Here is a 26,668-nt window from a genome sequence, read left to right as displayed (position 1 = left end):
AAAAAAAAATCATTTGACGCAAAAACAGAAATATAACCCCCTATTTTAAAAAAAAAAAAAAAAAAAAAAAAAAAACACACAAGCCCACGTCATAATCCTCCCTCCACCAAACTTTACGGCTGATGCAGAAGAGGTTAGGACACCTTAACGTAAGCATTTCAATTGGCGAGCAATTACTTCTCATATTTATAACCAAACTAGATTTTGTTCTAAAATAAAAACCCTGCAAAAATAAAACTTTATTGAAACGCAACTCATCAACTCAGTACGGAAAGCATTTTCCGGTTCATGCTATTCCTGGAAGCTGAGTATGTTTACCCTCGATGCAAATCTGCTGTGTGCTGACCATAAGGCTCAGAGGACTTTACATGTTTCTGAGCTGCAAAGCAGGGAAATGCAGACACAAAGTCATACTAATGGTTGCAGATCAGAGGAAGTTGGACACCATGATGCACACACTGAGCCTAATGAATAAAAAGGTTCTGATTGTTAAACTAAACAGAGTTCCCTCATCATAAAGCCACATATCTGAATACTAAGAGCTCTGAAAACATAACAATGTGAGGAGAATTAAATATATCAACTCAAATGCAGAAAAAGTATCATCATTCACATCTGGGCATGTTGTTTTCTTTTTTTTTTCCTCGTTGCCTTGAACTGTACTGGACTTCTAGTTTCTGCGATCCACGCGGTTTGGCAGCAAATGACGGTGAAGTCTGTTTTTTTTTTTTCCTGCCTTAAAGCAGAGTCAGGTTAGAGAAGCTGCTGTGAGAAACACAGCTGCAGACTGTTAAGGGGCTGCCAGAGGAAGTCATGGAAGCGACTCTATTACACAGCAGTCTCTATAAGGTTGCACCCTTCCCCCTATGCAGCTCCGTGTGCTTCGCAAATCCTAATCATTGTACGGATTTCTGCAGCGCAGCCTGAAGTCAGGCGACAAGAAGAAGCTTTATTTCAATACTTTTATTCCAAGAAATCCTCTGATCTGCCTCTGAGAGTATGGTTTTCCTCCTGGAAGTTCACCTATGAGGAGCTATTTTAGGCTCCAGTCCTGTTCCCTCTCGTTTTTGCTCTCGAATCCTAACGGCGTTGTTGGCTAACAGCGACTTATTAACCACGCCAGGGGCACATGCTGCACTAGACAACACAGAGAATGAACATTTAGGTTTCACAGATTCTTGCAAATGTAAAGAATCCAAAGGCTGCATACTTTGCTATAGTTGTGATCTGTAGACTTGTTTTTTTTTATTTGGCACACATTATGGATTTTTAAGATCTACATAAAAAAACCCTGAGATGACATGAAATGTTTACACTGAGCAGATTATAAAAGGCTAAGATTATGATTCCAATAGAGAGTTAACAATGCCAGACTTTAGGTACCGTTTCTTTAGCTGTTCTGACTAAAGACCTGTTTGACTGCCAGTAGAAAATGTAATGATAGCGTCTGGCATTTCAAAGATGTTAATGTATTCGGGTCCAGTGTACAGCAGGATGTACTGTTGGCACTGCAGCGGTGTTCGTTCCAACCTCATCTCCTTCTGCTTGTGTTTTACGTACCCTGCATCATAAAGTCCAGCGTTTGCTGACACACCTTAGAAACCGGCAGGAAAACGGCCCCTGAAGTGTCTCATTATAGCTACAGTGCCACTGCCTAAGTACAGCATTTAAAAATAACGCACCATGTAACCCGCATACATGGGCATGGTTCTTCTGCTGCCCTCTCTCTCTTGGAAAGGAAGTTGAAAAGGAAGCATACGCCAATAAAACAAAGGACTTAATGCACACAGCAAGAACTATGAGAACATTAGCAGCTTGTTAATGAAGTCACTCAGCTGATTCAGAAAGGTCACCGATGTCAGACTCTTAAACAGAGGCAGCTGCGATTGCTCGCTTTCGGTGTAGGCGAAAGCTTAAAGTCAAATATGTCACCAACTTATAGTCTAAGGCTTTGTAATTTCAACCCCCAAACAGAGAAAATTATTCCTTAGAACCAAAATAAACGCTTAGTGCAGTTCATGTAATTAAGGCTTTTCATTTTCAGACGATTACATCATCAGACCAGAAAAAATGGAAATGAAACACGCCAGATAAATCGGAAATCAGTGCAGTTATAACAAATTAACAAGCTTGCAACTTCGCTGTTGTTTACACATGAACTCATCGATATAATCTATGATATAAGAAAGGAAAATGACAATTGAAAACCACTTATTGGTTTAAGGAGCTGCTGAGCCTCCTGTGCAGATGTGAAACAGCAGGATTCACACAAAAAAATCAAGTTTTACTCAAACCGTTGGAGCCCGATTTAATCTGGAGCTCAATGGAGGAGGCCAAGCTGCAGTAATTCATTCTTTACAGATTGTAAAAAGAAACCACAACCCTTTTAAATTGCAGGGTTTCTGCACGTTCTGCACACAAACACCTCAGATTTGACCAGAAACCTGCAATAACTGCTTTTCTCCAGGTCTCTTCGATATGCAATTGATGGAGAATGGATTTCGACTGGAGGAGGCATTGAGTCAGAGCTGTGCAGCCATTTTCTCAGCTAATGTGAGAAAAGCCTTCAGCTGACCAGCGCAGTTCGCTGCAGCCGTTGTTTACCGATACCAGCTCATCATGAAACCACCTCCAGCTTGTGTTTGCTGATTTAGCCAATCATGAACTGTCCCTCTGTGGCTTTATGATGGAAACCGATCCAGCAACTGCTGGCCGTCCAAACAACAGGCTAAAATGCTGAAGCAGAGCTCGTTCATAGTGAGGTAAGCAATAAGGGAACCACACTGCTCAGACAGCGGGCAAACAGGATATATCTGGAAACCTGACTGCACACATTTCTGCCTCCAGCTTTGTGGTTCAAAAATGTTCCCCGGCAAACTTTACAAAAGGCGCAGGTGTTGCTCTGCCAACACCAGGAAGCTCTTCGAAAATACACCCCGACAGCTGCTGTGCTCCCAGCACACATCCCGACTTCACTCGGACCAGATCGAGCTGCACTTTCATCATTTCCCTCTTCTGGATACCATCAGATCTTTCACTATTTTAAGGGTTCGACTGAAACTGAAACCGTTCTGGTGGAAAAACACCACAGGAACACCTCATTCTCAGTCAGTCAGCTGTGCTAAAAGATACAGAGGAACCTGTTTGGCCTGTTCAGCCATTACTCCCGCATATTATCATTACCTAAGCATCTTTGTGCCACTTCGTAATCTCCACAGAGAACTACTTTTGTTTCACCCTCACAGATGCTGAATATTTTTGCAAAAATAAATAAAATGAATAAAAAAATTTAAGGCAAGAGGAGAGGGGTTGATATTTGTAGCGATCGTAAAAAGGTCTCACCTGATGATGACGCACTGGTTTTCACGGTCGATCATCATATTTCTGTACATGTTGTCTGCCAGAGCGTAGATGTGAGGAGGGTTCTCGTACTGAGCCTGCAGAGAAACGGCTTGGTCAAAACTACGGGTCAGCATGGAACCAAGCAGGAGGAAAACAGTGGTTTCTGAGTGGCAAGCAAACAAACAAAACGTTCGTCTTTCGTAAAGCGCATTCAGCAGACCGGCTGACCAAGCGCTCTGGAGTTCCGCTCCGGTTGCTAGGTGCGTTGCTAGGCGAGGGGCTGGGCTCGGTTGCTAGGTAACGGCACACTGCCCAGTTGATTGGGAGGCTTTTGAAATGGCTCACTAAAAAAACATTGACTTATTGCCAAAAAAAAAAATGGCTTGGTGTTTATTTCTTTAAGCGCTTGTGCTGTTTTTAGAAACTCAAACGGAAAAATAAAAACATGCAAAATGTGAATTTTTGAATGAAGCGATTTCACCTATAGCAACACATGCAAACTGTGACTTGATTGTATGCATACTTTTAGAGTTTAGTAAGCCGTCTAATTTATTCTGAAACATTTCCAAACTAAGGTCAGCGTCTTCTATCAAGTCACTGGTTAAGCCGTTTTCCCCTCGACCACTACACCAGAGCTTTATCTTTATTTTTCACATTTTGCAAATAAAATCCCAAAAGGTGTAATGTGGAAAAATTTAAATAATGACAGAAGCAGCCCAGAGATCCAAGCCAACTCAGGTGGGAGAATTTTGTAGATACGATGGATACTACTCGTCCATCAACTTCACATATTTTTTTATTTATTTTATTTTTAATGGACAAGTGGCAAAATAAAGCAATTATTGAATGAAAACAAACATAAAGTTGGCCAAAAGTGTCCTGCTCAATGTGGACCAAAAATAAAACTTTTTGGCCTATATGCAACTGCAAAACATTATGTGACAAAGCAAGCTGGTCGGAGTCGAAGGGAAGACGGATGAAGTTAAATAAAAGGGGAAAATCCTTGAAGGAAAACCAGTTTAGATCTACAGTACTTTATCTGTGGCATTCATAGACATGCATGTTTTTATTCCTCGTGAACTGGCGATGTAAATTTGACCAGTTGTAATCTATATAAAAGTCGATACTGGAAAGAGTTTATTCAGTGAAAGCACATCCCAGCACAGTAAGGGACCGGCTTGCGTGGAGAAACAGTACACCCCTCCCAACAACGTTACGATCTGGGCCCCGGTTCTCACAGTTCAGCAAACAGATCTAAGCTTCCCATTGTACCCTGTAAGCTGTGCCAAAAAGAGTGAAGCGTGGTTGTGAGCAATCTCTGAGAAAGTAAAGTGTTCTTTGGCATGAGTGACCCTGAGCGTTCTCACAGTCTGTCAGGGATTTAACTGGATTTCAGTCTGCTCCTGGCTGAAGGAGGCAGGCCCACGCTCGGCAGGCTGGCCAAGAGAGGAGGCAGACTCGAACAGGCTGTTCTAAGAAGGTGCTGCCAAGCACACTCAACGGTCGACTCCAGTTCCTGACGGGAACATCTGCGCCAAGCTGCTGGAAAGTTTGAACATCAGCGGGCTTTGTCTTTCAGGCGGCGCTCATCTCAAATTCACCCAGACAAAATGCTTCGTGTGTAAAGTCATAGCTTGGATGTACTCACGGCTCCCTGATACATCTCGATTTCCCTCTCTCCAAAGTACGGCATCTGTTTGAAGGGGTTGACGGAAATGAGCACAGGGCCGATGTACGTCTGCGGAGATTGCGTGTTAAAGATCACAGCAACCAGCAATTAGGAAATGACATCAAATTACAACCAGCCGTAAAGAGGGTGCAACAGAACTGCGGCGGCGACTTTGCTGATCATTCCTGGACCTAAATAAGGGCTTACAAATCCCAGAGAATGGACCTTCCATGTAATGCTGAGGTTTTATGCTCCTAACACAGAAGGCCGCTCATGGCAAATAAAGCTGCTATTATGGGTGGCCCACAGTGACCCAGGACCTTAGCAGGGAGACCTCCCAGTTACAGCTATTTATTGACCCAAATCAAAGGTCTGACTCAGAGCTGAAGAGCCCAAAACAGCCCACATTTACTAAACTTCACAATCCGAAGCTGTGCCAGAGAGGCGGCGACGAGATCCATGCACTGAGCTGCTCTGAGAACACTCAAAGAGGTTATTCATTCATTCATTCATTCATCTCGCTGCACGTCATGAGCAGCTTACGTCTGCAGCGACAGCTGCATGTTAGAAACCTAAATGTTGCGTTTGTGCAGGATAGCATGGCAGCGATTGAGGCGTTTGCACAATCGCCTATTCTTACGCATTTTAAAAACATTTCTGCTGTTATTGCACATGTGTTTTTGTGATATATACTGTATAATATTTTACATAATTTGTATATATTTTTAAATATTCAATACAAATGCACATTATGTAATTTTCCCAAAAGTGAGCCGACTCAGTTGCACATTCCTCGGATTGTGAGTCCGATATGCATGTTTCTAATAACTGCACAATATTTTGTTATATTCTATACAGTATTATTACTTTTTTGTATTCATATATTGATATTTTTATATTTAGATTTCTGGTTTAGCTTGTGAGGTGTTTCTTTTTGTTCTACATTTCTGGTTTTTTGGAGGCGGGTTTTGTTGTTGTTTCTTGACAGCTTAAATTTCCCACTTGTGGGACTAATAAAAGGTTATTTCATCTTAATCTTGTCTTTACAGGGTTTCCTCATGTGTACTAAAAGCCTGACGGGCCACCAGGCTGTACTGGCGACCCCTTCAGGCTAAGCGTTGTTTATTTATTTGGTTCTTTTTAGTTTTGCCTTTATGGTTGCTGCTTGGGTTTTGTTCATGTTTTCCAATAACACATTTACAATTATTACCTAGGCGTATTTTCAAATTTCCTGTCAACTATAAACATTTTTTAACTCAAAAACACGACAGGTCGCAGGATGACCGTCCTAGCGCCCCTACTACCAGGATTAACAGGTTTTCTGGGGGAAATCATGTTTAATTTGCTGCTTTTAACACTTTAAGATCTTTTAGTGTGAACTTTTATATCTGCTGTTGTTGTTACACCTGAATATCCCCCTTTGCAGGACAACAAAGGCTGTTTCTACTCTATTCTATCCAACATCCAGTACAGAGAGATTCCCTGAACAGAGGTTTCTCCATTATGCAATCTGCTGTTACTCACAACTTTCTTTCTTTTTTTTTTCTTTGCATCCCCCTGCGAGACGAATTAAAGCACGCCTGACTCACAGGAACAGCGGTCAGATATCTGGTTGAGATCTGGTACAAAGAGGCCCTTTCCCACCTCCTCGCTGCAGAACCTCTGGTGGAATTTGTCACCTTCTGACACCAACGTCGAGGATCACTCATTGCTAAAATGTCACAGCATTGAGACATTGCTGTGACGGTAATAATGCCTGAAACGGGCATCCAGCTATTCTGGGAGAAGTGCGAATGAGACGGCTCGGACATTTCTCACAGGATTACGAGCAGAACGTGCAAGCGAAGGATACAAAGATGTAGTCATCCATGTATCTCTTCTTGAGGTTGTCCACGATGCCGTCCTCGCTGATCTTGCTGAGCAGGACCATGTCATCCACGCCGCTGTGTTTGACATTGTGGCTCTGCCAGTGGTACCGGTAGTGGCCCCGGCTCCCCTGAAAAAAAAAAAAAAAAAAACAACACACAATGCACAATTGTTAGTTCGCTCGGAGGAACACAATGGCGTGAACGAATCTAGAGTCTGACATCAGGGTGGGCCAGATGCGCTGCTACAATACACCGGCCCACTCAGAACCTGAGCTGGTGGGTTTCGTCGTCCTGTTGAACTAATGAGATGAACCTCAAGTCAAAAAAGTCAAAGTGTGCAAACCTTTTGATTTGCACTTTGGAATAATGTGAGTTCAGATTCCCACCAGTGCTGCGTTTTATTTATCCAAGTGTTAAAAATGCAGAGACTTGACTTTCATCCACATCTCAGCCCTCCTCCCCTTGTTTTTCCTTTCAGCAGAGTTTGTCTCGGGAGATCTGAGGTCATTCATCATCGTGCTGTGAGTCAGAGCCGCTTGGCTACTGTAGACGGGGTTCACGGTGTGCTGCGAGGAGCGAGTCTCTTTCTCCAGGACGGAGAACGACTCAGAGTGCACAGAGAGAACGTGAGACGGTAGTAAACACACAAGTTAACTTTAAAACTCCCCCGTCTTCAGTGGGGAAATGTGAATGGAAGGAAGGCAAATAGACAACATCCTGCAGGAAAGAGAAGCTTTGTGCATTCACGCTGAAAAAGTAGCATCAGAATCAGCTCAGGGAATTTCCATGCTTCCCATTTATAAGTAAACATCTCAAACAGCTTAGAGAAAGGTCAAAAAGGCAAAAATAAGTGCTCAAAAAATTAAGGTTATGACAAAAATCCCAAGTCATTTCCTGAAATCCTTTTACTAAATCTCTAAAAATGTGTTCTGGATTTTAGCTTAGAGTTTGATTTAGGAGGTGAAAACATCTGTGAATTTTGTAAATATTGTTAATTTACTAGAAAGTAAATTAAAGGTTAATCTTGTTCGGTTTGATCTGTGGGAAAACAGTTTTCCATCAATAGTATACAACAGAAATGTGACAGCGATAAAGAGATTTTAACCCATTTTTAATGGGTTTAATCAATTTTTAATTGTGATTAAAATGCAATGAACAGGATGTACTGTTAAGGTTTAATATAATTTTAATTTTAACGACCAAGTCATTACCCAGAAGACAGCAAAGTGATGTGAAATGAGCATCAACTTGGCAAAAAACCTGGTTTATTTAAATTTGACTATAAATGCCATGTTAAAAATTAAATACTATTCTCAATAATCTGTGGGAAACTGTATTGGTATTACAGCAAACAAACATTTCTTATTTCATTGCCATCACCCTAATCTTTACTTCCCTGCATGGATTTTCTGTCAGATTCAACCCAAATTAAAAGGTTTTAATTTTACTTGCAGTCAAAAGAAACATGCGAGTTAAATTAAAATGTTATATTAAACTAAATCTGCATTGCGTATGAATAACTTAATTCAACAACATTAACTGAAAATACTTTGCATTGACTGTTTCATAATTTTACAATTATTCACTGTTCGGTTTGTAGTTTCTATAGAGATCAATCCACCAGAGATCAGAATTAGCTAATTTTATTTTGATTGGTTAAATGATCCATTAAGTTAATCAAAATAATCACCTCCCAAGATTTTCCGTCTGTAAATGCATCAACCAAGAAAATATACTTTTATCCACAAATTGAGTTTAATAAACGTCAGATTAAGATTAGGCACATATAACAAATTGGATTAATTATTTAATTCCTTTATTTTTCTCTTGGGTTCAGAATTACCTCTTGATAAGAACATTATATTTTATTTTATTTATTTTTTTGGACATTTTAAGATACTTATAGACAAAAAAAAAAAAAAAAAAAACAGAAATCTTAAAAACTGGAGTCAGTATGCCAGAAACCACCAGCGCTTCTATAAGTCTTCTGCATTTCTAGTTTTCAAGGTTTGTTTCAAAGTCAGAAATAAATATAATCCTCATTACCAGGACCCAACGCTGATTTAACAAGCAACATAAAATACTCTGGGGTTAATGCATTTAGCATCAAATAGCACGTCAATCTCAAAAGGCTAGAAAAGGTTTATGTCCCATTTAAAAAATAAAAAGAAGCTGACGTTTTTCTTAATTGAACCTAAACCTAAACCTTTAATCTTGCAGCGTTTTACTACCCTTTTGGTTTCACATAACCAGTTTATAAGGAAATAAAAACATCACAGCACAACATTATATATCTGTGACTTTTCATTTGTTTTATGCTGCATAAAACAAAGTAAAGAGAAAAGCATGAGGCTTACTATGTGAAATTTTGCATTCGTTGACATTAAGTCATGTGATACTTTCAAATTTAAACAGCTAAAACTGAGTTTTAACCACCTGTAAAAACCATCCATCTGCTTAGTTTGCAGCAACAAGACTACATATAAAATTATGCTAAATCACATTTAAACAACTGATTGAGCAAGAAAAACACGCTGGCTTCGAGTCTGGGTTCTTTCAACAATTAGGTTCGCTGAATCTGGATAAAATGTATCCCACAACCTCTAAAAATAAAGTCTGACTCATAAGATCTCAAAGCTATTAGTGAAAACACGGCTTCAACTTGGCCTGAAAGATGAATGAAACATATTCACCAAATGTATTTATTACAAAACCTAAAATAATTAGAAATTACGCCAGGTGTGAAGGGTTTGAGTATATTTTGTAAAATATTAACATATATTTATCAGTATCAAAAGAATTTACGGAATGTTTCATTGTGCTGAAGTATGTGATTTAATATTTGCTTTGCATCGGGGATCACATGAAAAAAAGTGAATGTTGCTCACGTCTCAATGAAAGATGCAAACGTTGCAGTGGATCACAACAGACTGCAAATAAATAAATACAGCTGCTGCAAAACTAGTGAAATATTCAGCATCAAAGAGCAAGGAAGCATAAAGGAGGGCAGTAAAAGTCGCTGTGTTTTCAGTAATTAACTTTAAATGAGTCTGGTAGGAGGGCCAGAAGCATTTCATATCCTGCAGGGGGATTTTATTTTATTTTATTTTTTTATTCAAAGCAACCAAATTAGAACCACTTTACAATCAGAGTTATAGCAGGAGTGAAGAATGTCGACAGCTTCTCAGATTAATTCAGGGAGTGTTTTTCTGTAGGAGCGAAATGTTGCGTGGGGAGTCTTCAAATCACACAGTTGAACCGTTTTGAAAAAGGTCAAGTCTAGTCAAGTTTGTTTGTCTGGCATGGTTTCTTTAAAGAAGGGGAATCTAGATTCCTATGTTTAAGTAAAAACCAAAATCCAGTTTAATGTAATGTCATAAGCATCCCTACCAGATTTAAGTCTGAACTTTGACTAGACCAAACACAAAAGCAGTTAGCTTACGCTTAGCTTAAGTGTTGACCAGATATTCTTCTTCAGCATTGTCTGATAATTAGTAGGATTCACGTTTCAAACAAGTACAGCAAGTTGACTGGGTCCAGAAGCAGCAAACAGTCCCAGGCCATCATGGTGCCACTACCGTGTTTGACTTTCTGTATCATGCTCTTTTTCTGTGATGACTTTACAACAACCAAAAATTCCAGTTCGGTCTTAAAAATCCGTAGAATATTTTCCAAAAAAGTCTTGTGGATCTTAAAGATGTTTTTTTTTTATACGACTACCATTTTGGTCACTGAAACACTGAAATCAACTGGAGCAATTGAGTCTATATTTTCTCCATTTATAGATAATGGCTCTCATTATCGCGGTTCCAAAACCATAGGAGTAGATTAGAAAGCTTTTCCATTTTGTTTTATGTTTTTTGACTGGATGTGATGCGTTTGTCTGCATGTGCACAGAAAGGCTGTTCAAGCCATGCCTGGCAGAAATCAGGCCAAGATGAGTGAAATTAACCAAAAAAAAAAAAGTGTATAATTATAGATACTTCATGACTTAAATGGCAGGTCAAACATATTTAGGTGGAATCTCTCTCTCTCTCTCTCTGTAAATGTTTTAAAGATTACATCATGTCCTCTTGTTCATATTCTCCAGTGAGGGAGTAGGTGCACAGAAAAGGAGGACCTTACAAAAACATCCGGGAGGCGCTTAAGAAAGTCAAAACTCCTTTGCTGGCTGCTGAGACAGGGGTCAAGGGTCACTTCCCCAAAGCATTGTCTAGCTCTCATCTTAATGAATATAGTTCTAATGAATATAGTTCCCTGCATTGTCATTCAATTTTAACTCCTCAAAAAGTTTAAATGAAATGCATAAAATAACATTTTACAATTCAGAAAGATTTTCTGAACCATTTCGCAGCATTTAAATAAAAGGTTAGAACTGTAATGCGAGGTTGACGCCTTATTCTGAGCAATCGGTGTCATCAATCAGTCCAGGTTTGTAGAAGAAGAAAGAAATTTCACTAATGGATCAAACCAGGTTATAAAAGTTTAAACAATCAGATTTCAGTCTGATTTTAATGCAACTACATGTGTAAAAAAAAAAGAAAAAAAAAGCCAAATACCACAGATTCTACCATGTTATCACCCGTAAAACAAAGACAAAGCTAAAAATAAATACATATTTATTACTAATAATACAGAAAATCCAGAGGAGAGACTTTATTTTGGGAGTGAATGCAAAAGTCAAAGTCAACATGCACATAATTGACAGACATAAAAAAATAAAATAAAATAAAAATAAAACAGCCTTACATCAACTCATGCTAACTGTGAAGCAAGGAGGTGGGAGTGTCATGACCTGTCCAGCTCATCATCGTAGGGTCCATCTTGAATTCTCTACCATGTAAGATCATTATTAAAAACTTAAAATTAGAGCTAACAGCCAATTGGACCCTGCAACATGACAACATAACAACAGAGCCACTAAAAAAAGAAATATAAAGTCAAAGCACAGATCCTGATCTCATAAATGTGAGATTAATTGAAATCGTGAACAAGGTGAATATTTGCTGGGGTGTTTCACATCCCTCATAGAGACAAACAGAAGGAAAAGTTTGAGTTAAGCTTGATTAGGATGTTTGATAACCGCTGTAGACAAGATACCCCGTCACCACTCTACCTCAATATTTTCAACAAAAAAAAGCCTGAAATATGTTAATATCCAACAATGCGCACAACGAGGGTATATAAATATGCTTCAATCATGAATACAATAACACAGAAAGATAAAAAAAATAAGAAACAACATTCAATATCATACTTTTACAAGATTAACATTTCACACATTCATTTTTAGAAAAAGTCATTTAAAATTCTGCCTCCACTTTAGCTATAGTTTCCTATTTTAGTCACGTTTTCAGTGTTTTTGACTCACAACTCTCTCCATCTCCTTCTTAAAGCCACTCAGTTAGTGCTGGTGGAACTGGAGCGACGTTAAAGAAGTGTACACAAACACACATGAGCACAAACACAAGGGACACATGTTGCAATGTGAAGTCAAGGGTAGGCATAACAACACCATCTCCATGCAACCACAGGCTCTCAGAGCAGAAAACAAACAGACAGAGCAGAGGAATAAAGTCTGACATCACTAGAACAGTGTGATGTAAAAACACCAAAATGTAGCACACTTGTTATATAAAAATCGAAGACAAGAGAGAATGGTTTCTATACATTGTGTATGAACGTATTTAAAGTAAAAGCAGAACTTTTTTTCTAAGCTAAAACAAAGGGATCTCAACACCAGTCCAGATCCATAAGCCCAGGTTTTCCCTTCATGCAAATACCATCACCAAATATGGAGAGCGCTGCGCTCTGCCTCAGTGTACAGGAAATGGCTGGGTTTGATTCAGTATCATAAGCGGCACTTTTCCCCACATTTTTCCTTTTTTTATTTTTTCCCCTTTTTCTCCCCTTCCCACACCGAGGAAGGACACGCAGTCCTGCGAAGGCTGGAACAGGCAGCTCTGCTCATCTGAAATCAGTCCTTCGCTCTGAAAAAACGGACGAGCCGAAGCGATTCTTCAGAACGAGATGAACTTTGAGAGGAATCACTGAGAACTGGGCTGGAAGCAAGTGACTGACATGTACAGCTCGCCACAAGTGGTGGAAGTAAATATAACACCGAGCGTCATTCTTACCACAAACAGCTTGAGGTTCGGCCCTGAGCCACGCCTCCTGGTTAGTCATCAGATTAGAGAAGGAATTTCTAATGAAGCAAAGCCCTGAGACTAAAATCTTCTAGAAGAACAGAGCCTCCTCACATTCACGAACACATTTTATACCCAAGAAAATGCAGTTGTGAACTGTAGGCGATTCGTCCAGCAGAAAAGGATTTACAGAAAACATGAGATTAAATCTGAAAGCCAAGAAAATTCCAACAACAGCTAGACTAGCACTGCAGGAAGCAGCACTGAGGTGATCGATTCTGACTGGACGAGAGGTTTCTTTCAAAGACGACACTGCAGCTTTCGCAGGAAACTTCTTCGATTCACACTGGAGATCACGCTGTGGTTTAACCACCTACAAATCTCACAAAATTGGGACTGAAGCATATTATTGCAGATGCAGCCAGAGGGCAGAGCATGCACAGTTCAATCACCATGCCAGTGGTTTTGTGTGTTTTAGGTCACTGACTCTAAATTATGTATTCTTTACGCTACAGCCAAACGTTTTCCAAAGTATACCGACTTTTGTTGATTTCCTGAGTTCCTATTCGCTTCGGAGACATTTGGAAATCAATGCCAAACTGCTTGGGATAAACGCTCCAAGGCAGCTTCAGTTCATGAATTTAAATATGCATGTTAAACTTGATTTCTAGATTGAAACCACGACGAGATTGATGGTTAACTTCACTGAAAAAAAAGTAATAAAAAGCATTTTTTAATGGTTCAATTGTTTGAGTGTTTTTTTTTTTTTGTTAATGTAACTGTAATCTAATATCTTATTTTTATGCATTTTCTAGAACTACCAACAGTGCAGCTAATGATTTATTTCCTTTTAGAAACATTTTAAGAAAAAAAGAATCATCATAATTCTTTACTTTTCTTAACTTCACTTAAAAAGTTTTTAGGCAATGTTTCACATACTGGAGGTTTATTGTGCAGGATCCACTGTAGAAATTATAATCAGGTGCAACCAAAACATCAAGTAAGATTAACCCAAAAAAAAAAAATTACAAATGCAAGGAAGTTTCAGTCAAAAGTCTCAGACAATAAGTTAACTTGTAAATACAGCAAAAGAGCAGAAAAAACATAGTTTTTGAGAATGGCCTGTTGTAGAAGTGCATAGTCTGCAATGCACACTCGATTAGTGAATGAGTTTCTGCTAACTTTTAAAGTTCAGCATTTGAGAGACTATAACTACAGAAGAAATTCAGAAAGAGTCCCAGACTATGAAGTAATAGAACAGAAGTAGAACATCTAAAAATGAACTACTGCTTAAATTCTCTACAAATAGAGTGGATACACCCTCTTAATAGACACACACACCAGTTCTGGAAGAACAGTTCTCCTGGAAGAACAGTTCTCCTGGAAGAACAGTTCTCCTGGAAGAACAGTTCTCCTGGAAGAACAGTTCTCCTGGAAGAACTTCCACCTGCTCCCTTTTGCTTGCTTTCACACTTTTTCCGAGATCGCTCGGTGTGTGAAATCTTGCCAGATGACGAGAAAAACTGCTGACAAGGACGGCTGGCCTTTTTTCAAAGTGAGGAGGAAAGATAAACAGAGATGAGAGACAGAGCAGAAATGGAGCAGGAGAAGCATGCGTGCGAGCCGGGCTGATCCTCTGAACTTTTCAGATGCTGGCGGCTATTTAAATCATGCTAAAGGGCCCGGTTGTAACATAGTCCAATTCATAAAGTTCAGAAAATGGCTGCCGGAGTCTACTGGAGATTTGATTGTGTTCACAATAAAGACATAAAACTAATTTTACATTCAGACACTGGGAAATAAATCAGCAACGATACAAACTGCAACAGACCATCACCATCAACAGAAAATACATCCAATAATTTCACTGAGCTCCAATGAAGAACCGCACAGCATCCTGGGGGATGTAGGCAGAGGACAGGCTTTAATCTCTCAACCTCTCACAGACAGCTAAGCAAGGTTCAACTAATTCGCTCGGTCTTTGGTTACCTGGCAACAACCTGTTGGGGGACTTGTGGTTACCTAGCAACAACCTGTCGAGTAGCAGTTTCAGGTTTTGCCACTGTGTCTCTTAACCGCTTAAAAATGATAAACAGTGGCGTGAAGTGAAAGGAGAAAATGAGCACAACAGCTCCGTCCGCCTCTGTCGTTGTGTCAGACCAGAAAGATCACAAATTTCCCAAACAATATCTTGATGAAGCCCACAGGACTTTTCATAAAAGTGAAATCACTCAAGCATGGAGGTCGGAGTGGGCTTTGCTGCTTCAGGACCTGGACAATCAGTCGTAACTGATAAAATCTTAAAGTCTGCAGAGTTCTAGCATAAAATTATGAAGGACCGTTCAAATTCAAAAATACTTTATTAATCCAAAAGGGAAATTAAATGTTGTTGAAGCTCATTAATTAAAAATCTTTAAAAAGTTATTGAAGTTATTAATGATGACAATCATGACCTTAAGCTCTGTACAGACTGTTAAAATAGCAACTATTAGAGGCCACAGCTTACTTCAGCATAGCAGTGTGACTTTATGAAATAACATCTTTGTTATTAATCTGTCCACATTTGACCTTTCCTGGTCACAGAATGGTTTTATTAATTCCTCATCAAATTTGCATGGTCCAATTTTAAACATGAGCGAGTGGATAACTTCTTTCTTCCCTACATTTATGACTTTAATCGATCAAAAACACCATAAACAGTAAATTCAGACATTAACAAGAACAGACATCAACATTCAAAAAAATAAAAATAAAATGGACAGCAGGACTGTAAGAGAATGACACACTGAACATTACTTAATGATTAAATTAATTAAAAATGCGACATGAGAAACACTAACCTGCAGAAATTAAGTTTAATAAAGATAATCTGATATGTCTTTAAAGATCAAGATAAGATCAGCAAGTTTATAAAATCCGACTTCTTAAGGTATTTTTGGAAAAAGATGGTTGAAATTCCAGCTTCACACGAGCATCTAAAGGCAGCATGAATACAAAAGAAAGCGAGGGCTGCGCAGGTGAAACAATGGAGGGTGGAGCAGGAAGCTGCAAGGCGGTAAACAAAAAGCAAAACATTTTCAAAACTAACATAAAACAAAGCCATTTTTTTCTTAAAATCTATAAACGTTTAGTAGCTGCTGTATCTCTGGGTGTTGTTTCTCAACAACCCACAGTTGAACACAGTGAAAGTGTATATTAAATATTCTCCAGAGACAAACAGTTTGCACACTGAGACAATAGAAACTGACTGACATTCCTGTTCAAACCACAGTCAATGACCCTGAACTGACTTACAGCCTAGCAAACAGCAGGGAAGCCACTGCAGCAGCCAAGGTCTAAATGAAGCATCGCCAATTAATCCAAAAGGCACAATGAGTTATTCTGACACCCCCACAGCTCATATGGTGACTGTAGTCATTTGTAGACCAGAATAAGCCATTTCACCAACAATGGTATCACCCTGTGGTGAATCTCAAATTTCTGCGATCTGAAAAAAAAAATTAAATCTATGTTTCATTTCGCTCGATTTTGGGAACACGAGGAGCTACCGGTTATAATGACGCTAAATGCTGCTCCTTCCAGGCAGGGCTGAACGCGGCAGCATCCCACACAGAGGATAGCCAGAATGATCCCCTTTTAAAAGGACGGTCTTTGTGCTTCAACGTGTTTCAACACGGCACAAAAACTTTTAATTCCCGGGAGAAAACTTCAGAACTGCTCATTTGCAACATCAAAAACTTAATCAGCCCCTTAAAGGAGCAGCAACAGCAACATGGCTGCCTATAAAAGATAATATAAAAGACAATGCGGTTTAGGGTGGAGCTCAGCTGAAATCCTAGACAAAGAAAAAAAAAAAAAGACACGCCATTCAGTGCAGAGATGACCTTTCAAAGCAGCCTCACCCTGGTGGTGTAAAGCACAGCGAACGTAGGCGGCGGGGGAGACATCACTGTCAGCTGTGCCGAAGTTATTGTTGTGATTTTAACTAATAAAATACACGTTGGCATGTACCCAGGATTTAAACTAAACTAAAATAAGACAAGAAGCTAACTTCATGAAGAGAACTTTCTCTTTTAGATTTAGTACAACTAGCAAAAAGCATGACTATTTTTTTTTCCTGGCATTTTACAATGGGGAGTGAACAAAAATGTAATCTTGTATCAGCTCCAACAGGTTACAGCTTCGATCCTGAAATCAGCCACCAAAACAGAAAGTATTTCCTCAAAGTATCCTTTGGTTTTCTTTTATCTGCAACCTTCCTCAACAACCGCACTTGCACAAGCCAAGCACAATTATTTATAGACATTAAAATCATCAGATACCAAAAACTTTTGCCACAGAGTGAAGTTGTGTGGCATTTACTGTGGAAGGTCCTTCAGGTCAGAAGAAATGCTTTAGTCCGAACTGAGCGCTATTCCTCAAAGTATCAATCAGTGTTCACTGCTGCAGATTCACTGGCTGCAGTGAATGCAAGTCTGGGTTTAAAAAATGACAAAATTAGACAGTAAAAATATCAGACAGTTTGAAAAAAAAGTTGTCTGCACAGAAGAAGCTAAATAAATACAGATGAGGAGATATTATCATAAAAGAAGTAAAAACAACAGCAACTAGCAAAGGCATTTTCAGATTTTAACTAACTACTGCACAAAATAATTAAAATGCTGTTTCTGATAACTGCGACTGAGATTAACACAGAGATTTCAGACTCTTCCTTTTCATCACCATTTGTGAGCTTTAGCACCACCACGGCTAAAATCCCACATCATGCATGGGCACTGTGGGAAGTGAGCATTTATTCAGCAGGCCAAAAATATTTTATTAGCATTCACAATTTGCATTCAAGGCACTTGAAATATAAAGTCCTGCTAAATACTGAAATCAAACAGTCATTTGTGGTTCCAATAGAGCAGAACTGACTTTGCACAGCATTTAATTCAACATATCAAGAATGCTAAAATGAACATGAATGCTTGTTTTTACTCTTAAATTTAAACTATTACATTTTAAAGCAACCAGATTAGGTGTTAAAAATGGAAGGCCTTCGCTATTTTATAAGTTTGACCACAGAAGTAAAACATGACGCTTAAGTCAATATTAGCTTGTGACACTGTACTCATCGGGTGAAACCTCAACTCTGATTGGTCCTTCTACCTGCACCGACGGCACACAGGTATGGACACTTCAGGATTGATTACCAGCAGAAACCTAAAGTGAGTCATTTTTCACGCTGTCACACCTTGTAAAGTGATGAATGTTGCAGCTATTAAGCTGACAATGCAATTATTTATTGCTCTGTAGAGATAAGATTGTAAATTTTACTTGGATACTTGTTTAACAGAGCATGATTTCACAGAGTATGTGCGCAAAAGCCCAATGTTTCAATGTTAATTTAACTTCCTGATAAAGCAGGAATTAAGTTACAATCTTGTTAACAATAATCTGGTTATTTTGAAGCCGTAAACCTGACAAACTGTGTGTGGAAATGGCGTCCAACTTAAGCAAAAACACAATTAATATGCCAAGGAAATGATTCAGATCTGTCTTGGTCACCTTCCTTGGCTGAATGAATAAAATCTTACCGGTCAAGATCAAAGATTCAGAGAAATCGGATTATTCAGCAGAACCATTTGATGTTGAAAAGAAACAAACAGTGAAAGCACTAATTTGTGTTTCTTTTTGTTGTCAGCTGACTGTAGAGACAACTAGCACAGAGAGACTGAGGATATGTTTATCTCTACAGAAGTATTTTATAAGTAACACAGTGACTCAAGCCTGCCAGAAAAGAGTCAAACCAGCTGATTCTGAATGTTTTCCTCCAAATAACGGTAAGTCTGTTCCTGAAACAGCTGACAAACCTTTTTTAAGCTTTGACTCACCTTTTGTTCCTTATGCATCACTGTCAACAGTTTGGACATTTTTTTAACTTATTTTTAGGGAAATCTCAACAAGAATTTCTTAAAGTGTCTTTAAATATGCCATTTATCTTTTATGGGATTTAAAAAAAATTATAAAACAAAAAGAGAAACAAAAGGTTGAATCTTATCCTCTGTGTAACCCTTAGCAACAAGAGGAAAAAGATAGTTGAGAGCCTACAAAGCCAGTAATAAGGACGTCACTGCACACCAAATTCAGAGATACTTTTGTATTTAAAAAAATATATAAATAACAGGCTGTCAAAAGGAGGCTAATTTTCTCAAATTGACAGACATACAAATACTTCAACATTTGTTATGATGAAGGTAAAATTTTAACTTCCTGTGACATTAAGAAAGAAGGTTCAACAAAATCAATCAGTAAGACAGACCCATAGAAAGAGACGGCCGAAGCTCCACCATTCAAGAGGCCATTCATTAACCAGGAGGGTGAACATTGACTCCTGTGTGGCCAGGGGAAGCTATCGCAGGAGATAACCGGAGCAGAGCAGCAGAAGCCTCACTTTACTCTCCATCCAGGAAAGTCATACATGCAAATTAGCAGCTACAACAGTACACTGCCTGCTTCACAATCCAAGAACAAGAGGGGGGGAAAAGCATGCTGACGAAGACTCCAACGTCAAAATAAAACTCTACTGATCCATTTGTGCTCAGTTAAAGAAGAGAGTTCACAACAAAGCTGACTTATCCATCACCTGTTTGTTTAAAAACAATTTAACTTAAAAAGGGAAGTGGCATATTCTGACATTTAGTGCATCCTAAAGTGACAGAAATTTATTGGGAGACAGATAGGAATGTTTGTGATACATTATATAAGACTTTTAATATATAACACATTTAGGACATTTTATTCAAACTCCACATGCTGCTACTTCAAAAAGTGTTTTTTTTTTTTTTTAATAAGGCTAAAACAAAGAAGAGGCTTCAAAATTGGTGATGGTGGACATCCACCACACACTGGGCATCTTTACCAACTTTTCGCCAGATTTAACTATAATTAGAGTTACAGACGTATTTATATTTTATGGCATACTTAAATATCTAAATGTGATGAAGGTGACTTGCTAAAGTTAAAACTGAGCATTAGATTTGGACCAAAGGGTGACTTTGAATGTAGCATGGCTGCTTGTGCCAAACGGGCTGATCAGTGTTTCAGAAACTGGTCATCTACTGGGATTTTCCAACATAATCACTCAGGTTAACACAGAAACGTCTGAAAAAGCAAACATATCTGGTGAACATCATAAACTGTTGAGGTCACGGGACACTTGGCAGGCAGGTTTGAGAAGTCAGAAAGGGATCAGCAGCTGAAAAAGCCACATTTCAGTCAAAGCAAGCAGAATAACAGAGAAGTAGTAGTTACTCAAGATTAGGAAACTAAGGCAGCCTAATGAAGGTGGAGAAGAATATACTGGAAAAGCGTCGTCATTGTTTCAGTGGTGGTGTTTCCAATAGTAGATCCACAATACTGAGAAGATGAGAAAGGTAGCAATTTCTAACTTTAGTATTTAAAAATCACAAACTGTTGCAGTTAGTCCAGAATACTTTAGACGAGGTCAGCAGTTCATATATCTCCATGTTCCAGCTTGCCTCAATACAAAAAAAAAAAGAGAAAAAACTTGGAAAATGTAACAAAATAATAATAATTTTGTTATTTTGTTGTTCTGAGTTGTTCTCCCAAACAGAGAAGTGCTCATATAGGAAAACGGGAGCTAAAAGCAGCTCTAAAATCTTACAGATCTGATGAAAATTGACTCAACATGTGAACTCAAAAAATTACATTTGGGATATTTTGGCTCATCCAGAAAAAAGTCCATTCAGCTTCCCTAGTGGAGCAGATATCCCTAATAATTCAGTGCTCAGAGTAATGACACATGTGTCAGAGTAATGACACATTATTATTTTGTAAACAAAATGAAAGTATAAACATACTACAGATAAGGCACATTCTGGGACACAATAGCAGAAGTTTCAGTGTCGTCACTGTGCAGACTACTGAAGGAATAAGCATGGGAAGAGTTTTTTATGAAGTGACAACACTCGTCACATCGTTATTCTCTTTTTAATAAGCCGTGAATGATTAAAAGTAACTTCTGAATCTATATTTGTAGCCAATCAGCAAATCTCATCATCAATAAGTCATGAGTCAGCACTATTTGAGAGCAACTCCACCCTCATCATCACAGACATCCTGAGAGCTGAACCAGCATGAAGAGACATTGCTTTAAAAAACTGTCAGAAGTCATTTTTAACAGAGGATTTCCACAACACAAGACAGATCCTTGGCTCAGTCAGAGGAAATTCAACAGAGGGCTGTAAGTCATGGCGTGCAAAAGGTGAGTTTAAACAGGCACACAGCCGCTTGACAAACAGCTTCAACTCATATTTACAAAGCAAAATATGAGCTCCACTTGTTCCTGATTTACGGTAAGCCCTACGGTGGCACAAGTAAACACTCATGAGGTCCGTGTGAACAGTAGGTAGCAAAAAGGCTGCGGATAAATGAAAGCATGTAGGGCAGGGATCAAAAGAAGAGTGGGAGCGGACTGAGCGGCAGCAACAGGCCTAACGAGTTCCCCAGGTCCACAGGACGGCTGCTCGGCCTGTTTTCAGACACAAAGCTTGAATTCCTGAGCAAATCTCTACAGCAGTGGAAGGTCTGAAGCTCTGAGTTCAAGGGGGAGCCAGATCTCTGTTGGAAAAACTAATGCAGACCATCTGCTGCCGTACCATCTTACAATTCAACATCTGGAAGAGGAGGAAGTAGTGAGCAATGCTGATGTCTGCTGCTCCAGACAGTTGTGATGAAAATCAGGCTATTCTTGTTTCTTTTCTGTCCAAGGGACTCTAAGGCAAACTGAGGCGAGCATTTCCTGAAACAACTACTATGCATCAATGCAAATTATATATTTTAATCAAATGATTGTGGGGAAATGAGTTTAGTTTTTCCAGACTTTGTCATGCAGAAATAATTCAAGTTGGCAGTAGCCACAAATGCAGGAATCTATGCACTTTTTCTTTATGTACGATAGTTGTAGTTCAAGTGTAAATGTACATCACGATAATATCAAGCAGCTTTTTGATTTTGCCTTGGGTCAACCTGACCTCCAGGTTCAACTCATTGCTTAAGGTGAAGAAACGAAGCAGGTCTCAGTCCAACTTGCGCTTAAAAAGACACTTTTATGACAAAAACTGTCCTAAAGCTGCCCGAGGATGCTCACAATTACAAATGAAGTTCTCTCCAACCTGTCTTCATCAGTATTACAATTATTATATTGTGTACTTTGTAGTAATTTAAAGCAAACAAAAGTTCTCCGGTCAATCCAGGCAGACTGGATCATGAGGGCAATAGCAGTCCGTATCACAGCCAAAGTAAATGCGCTTCTCCGGGTGATAAAGGCTTGTGCAATTATTGCCAAAACACAATGATGAGTCTCACACAGGCTGCTGGGTCTAGGTGTGTCTGCCTGCTGCAGGGAATGGCATTCAGCAACCAGGAAAAACCTGTCTCCGGGAAATGTGCAGACACACAAGTTGTTTCACATACTGTACACACTCCACCTGACACATGCTCCATTGGCTGACTAACCGGTTTCCTTAATGTAAGACCTGGTGCACCTGACTGATGCTTTATCTGCAAATAAATATTCCTGGATGATTAGTCCAGGATATGGGTTCCCCAGCTGCTTTTAGAGCAGACCCACTAAGGAAAGCGGGTCTGCTGTTGGGAGTGAGGGGTGTGGAAAGCAGGTCAGTGTCTGTTATTGTGAGATAAATTAATTTAAAAAAGAAGAAAAACACAAATGAAAATACATTAACTAATAAACAAACACTTGTAGACATATTTATCTTCTGGGATTAACCTCTTTTTTTTTTTTTATAAAAAAATTATTATTATGTGTTTGTTTTCCCAGCTCTCCAGAATATATCTGGTCTATAACTACTAGCTACTTTAAACAAGTGGTACCAAAACACTCACCATCCTCTAATTTCACAGCAGCTCCACTCAGTCCTCTGTCGTCTCCCCACAATCCAGTATTTGTGCGAAACTCGGTGAAGTTCGCAGTCCTTTAAAAACAAAAGTCTACAACTTTAACCTGAAATCAGAGAGGAGGAGGAGGAAGGGAAAAAGTCCAAGTTTTCAGAAGTTATTCCTGGAAAAGCGGGGACAGCATGGATGCGGTTTCCTCAGCTGCGTCCTCCGTCCATGGTGAAGTCCCACACTGACAGCCAGCAGCGGAGCGTCGGCTCTGAAACATAACACAGGAAACTGAGCCAGGGGATCCAATCAAAGGGCACACAGCATAAGTAGTATGTTTAAATATTCATCAGTTTCTGGGAGCGACTCCACTGGGCATGCGCGGAACCTCAGCCGGCCGATAGCGTCGTTTCCAGACTGAAAGTTATTATAGCACGAAATGTGGTCATCTCAGCGAGAATGGGAGAAAGCTGCTACTCTTAAAATACCCGCAAATCAAAGTTGTAATGGTCTTGTTGCGACTTATGCTCAGTAATTTTCCTAACCCCACAGGGATAGCAGATTTTCTTCAGTTTGTTTTGTTTTTGAAAGTAATCCTAGTTACTGATTAGAGAAACTTCATTACAGATTCCACAGATTAGTGGAATCTGTTAAACCGTACCTCTTCAAATGTAAACTATTATAAATGGTTCAATCATTACTTTTAATTATACCTAACTTGAATACAGATATAAATTTACCATTGTAGCAGCTATCTTTTACTGAACAGATATGGGGTTCCATTTGTGTCAAAAAAAAAGTAGAAGTCATATGTGTAGATGTCGTTGGTCTATGTCGTTTCTATAGGGTTCCATTTGTGTCAAAAATAAGTAGAAGGCATATGTGTAGATGTCATTGGTCTATGTCGTTGCTATGTGTCGTTGGTCTATGTCGTTGGTCTATGTTGCATGTAGATGTTGCATATGTCGAAAGGGGATTTTGTGTAAGGCTGTGTAAGGGCCCGCTCCTGGTTTGGGCTCCAAGAAAGATTAAATGAACGGAGATTAAAAATTGTTCCAGTCGTTCAAATACCACTGAAAACCTTCAAAGCTGGAATGAATCTGAGCTTCATAGTTTGACACAAAATAAAGGAAAAATAATTTTGCAAGACCTGCCTCATTTATATTATTCGCATACATATACTTACGATCTCAAGCTTTTCTTTGTTTTAATTTGTTTTAAATTACTCCATAGTTTTTTTTAGCAGATGTAAATATACATCTGATGTATCGACAGATTTATCAACACTTCTGAAATCATTACTTCTCCTAAGCTTTTCTGCAAATTATTGGGATGCTTTCTTTAAAACGTGGTAAATATCGAAGCCTATTTTCAGAGTGGTTATTTTGTAAATAATCTGCAGGGACCAGTCTGGTTATCAAGCAAAAACACCCATTTCATAATGCAATCAATAGAAGTCATTGTTGGGTGTAAAACAAGTTTTGTTGGTGATTAAAGAATAGATTAAATAAAAGGGCCTCAAAAATCCCTATTATGGCGGCTCATATAACTGTAGGCCTTATCTACTGATTACATCACAATAAAAGGTCAAACAAAGGAGAGGAGCAGCGCAAAATTGACTTGTAACTGAATAAACAAACCAAACAACAAAACTGATTAATCAGTTCTTACTTACAGCATTTCACTGCTGATTATATCAGCTGCAATGAGTATAAGATATATTATCTTGCTTCAGTTGATTTTATTGTGTTTCTTTAATTACTCGCCTGACACAAAAAAAAAATAAATACTAATGATAATTTCATGCAGTTGTATTTATTTATCTGTTGCCATTTAAAGACAGCAAATTTTTGGGACATATTGCACAAAATATACAATTAATCTCCAGATATCGACCAATGTCAAATACTAAAAACCATCTTTGTGCTTTTTGAATAAAATGTCACTCAATCTGAGTTTCTTCAGGCGACTAAAATCCATTTCAAATTTTCTTTGAAATGCCAATGTTTTGCTTCAGAAGTGCTTTACTTATTACAACTCGTGTTTTAATCAGACTGATTCCTGTCTGGACATGAATGTTGCATGGTGAGTCTATGGGTGTAACCCCTCTAATAGGCTACTTCATGTTTGCATTGCCTACACATACAGTAATGTGTAGTTTTAGTGGGTTAGTCCTGTTTTTTCAATTGGTTCTTGTTTCTTTGGGTGTACCAACATCTCAGAGGACATTTGTTAATGTGCTGTGGTTAAATAAACATCTTTCTTGTTCTTTCTGTCAAATACAATGTGAAAAAGTTTGAATGGAGTAAAATCGACATGTTTAGTCAGTCATCTCTCAACAACTAAATGCGGCAAAAACGTCTGTGATGCCTTTCGTCTGCTCTTTTGCCGCCATCTTGTGGACAAATGAGTGTTTTACATTGATTTGAAACAAAAAAGAAAATTGATAACTGAAAGGATTTATCAAATTCCATGAAGATTTTTCTTGTAAAGTAATGAATGAATGAACTAAAACCATATCTATCAGAATAACAACCACTTCTGTATCCATAACCGTGAGTCAATTTACCATAAAACACTCTCCATAATGTCTACAGTAGCAAGTTCCTTACTGTTAAAGGCCTGCCATTTTACTCATCGGTGGGCGTTTTATTGCCTTTAAGTTGCTGAAAATCTGCCTTACTATAAATGTGGTAGTAGGTCAGTTGGGCCTGTTTTCTTTCAACCTAATAACCTGTCCCATAAATAGCACTTGTTTGGCTCAAAATGATTTGTTGATGTTAAACTGATACTCAAATAAGCATGTCCAGAATACCCTCTCTGAATGCACAACAGCTGGCAGTAATAAAAATGCAGACTGTTATTCACACAGGCTCTTTAAAGATGCAAAATAATTAATTGGAAAAAATATTTACAGTCCTAAATCGTAGTAATATTTGATTTCAGGTGCAACATTTAATGGGATCAGAATTAGACAAAAATAAAATGAAAGCATAGATCCACTCTGACCTGTGTCACCAATTTAGGATGGTAGTGGTAATATTTTTTTTGGCCTTTTTTTTTTTTAGCAATTAGGACCAGTTGAGCATCATTTTAAATGCCACCGTCTACCTTTTGATGCATTTATGACCAGAGTATCACCACATTCCGATGGCTATTTCAAACAGGATAATCCGTGCTATACAGTTGCTTGTGGATTGAATAACTTCAGCGTAATGGCTCTCGATTCCACCTCAGATAAAGTTTCCAACACCTTACTGATTCTATTTTCCCAATGGATTAAATCAGTTCTGAAAACAAAAGTGAATCCAACCTTTTGCAAGCAGCTACTACTTCACTGCCAAGCTGGATGTGTCATCATAGTCCTGCAGTGAGGGAAGGGAGATGACTAAACTTGTGCAAAGCTTATGAAATCACAATTTATCAGGTGCATATAAGAGTCTAAAAATGTTATATTAATTTGTCAGGAAAGGACAACATATTTAAAATAGGATTACCTTTATTTTTCTTAGTCTTTCATTTATTTATTGTGGCATACAGAACATCAAGACAAAACAGAATGAAAATGCCAAACAGAACTAAGATCATGGGAAGATAGACAGGGAAAAAAGATCACAAACTTCCAAGGTAATCCCTCAGAGCCCGATGGGATTTGTAGTCCATGGGTGGTGTACTACATAACTAGTAAAACAGACGCTGTTTTCTCTTGACAATGACACGCAGGTCAGTGT

At 38.7% G+C, this 26,668-nt stretch overlaps 1 protein-coding gene across 2 annotated transcripts in view; it reads right to left on the bottom strand.

Annotated features, from left to right (window-relative positions):
* Positions 1–23,236, bottom strand: part of myo1ea (myosin IEa) — a 63,509-nt gene extending 40,273 nt beyond the window's left edge. The window contains exons 1-4 of one of the 2 annotated variants that reach the window (XM_015053863.1): positions 22,938–23,236; positions 6,864–7,007; positions 4,991–5,080; positions 3,343–3,437 (exon numbers count right to left, since the gene is read on the bottom strand). In XM_015053863.1, coding sequence (XP_014909349.1) covers positions 3,343–3,437; positions 4,991–5,080; positions 6,864–7,007; positions 22,938–22,940 — 332 coding nt within the window. In that variant the 5' untranslated portion in view covers positions 22,941–23,236. The remainder of the gene's footprint in view (positions 1–3,342; positions 3,438–4,990; positions 5,081–6,863; positions 7,008–22,937) is intronic. The other variant, XM_015053864.1, reaches the window with a different exon arrangement.
* Between the last annotated feature and the right edge of the window lie 3,432 nt (positions 23,237–26,668).

This window comes from Poecilia latipinna, unplaced genomic scaffold (genome assembly GCF_001443285.1).
Source record: "Poecilia latipinna isolate Pla-1442-1.1 unplaced genomic scaffold, P_latipinna-1.0 Scaffold1209, whole genome shotgun sequence".
Lineage (NCBI taxonomy): Eukaryota > Metazoa > Chordata > Actinopteri > Cyprinodontiformes > Poeciliidae > Poecilia > Poecilia latipinna.
This window is presented reverse-complemented; position numbering and strand designations above follow the sequence as displayed.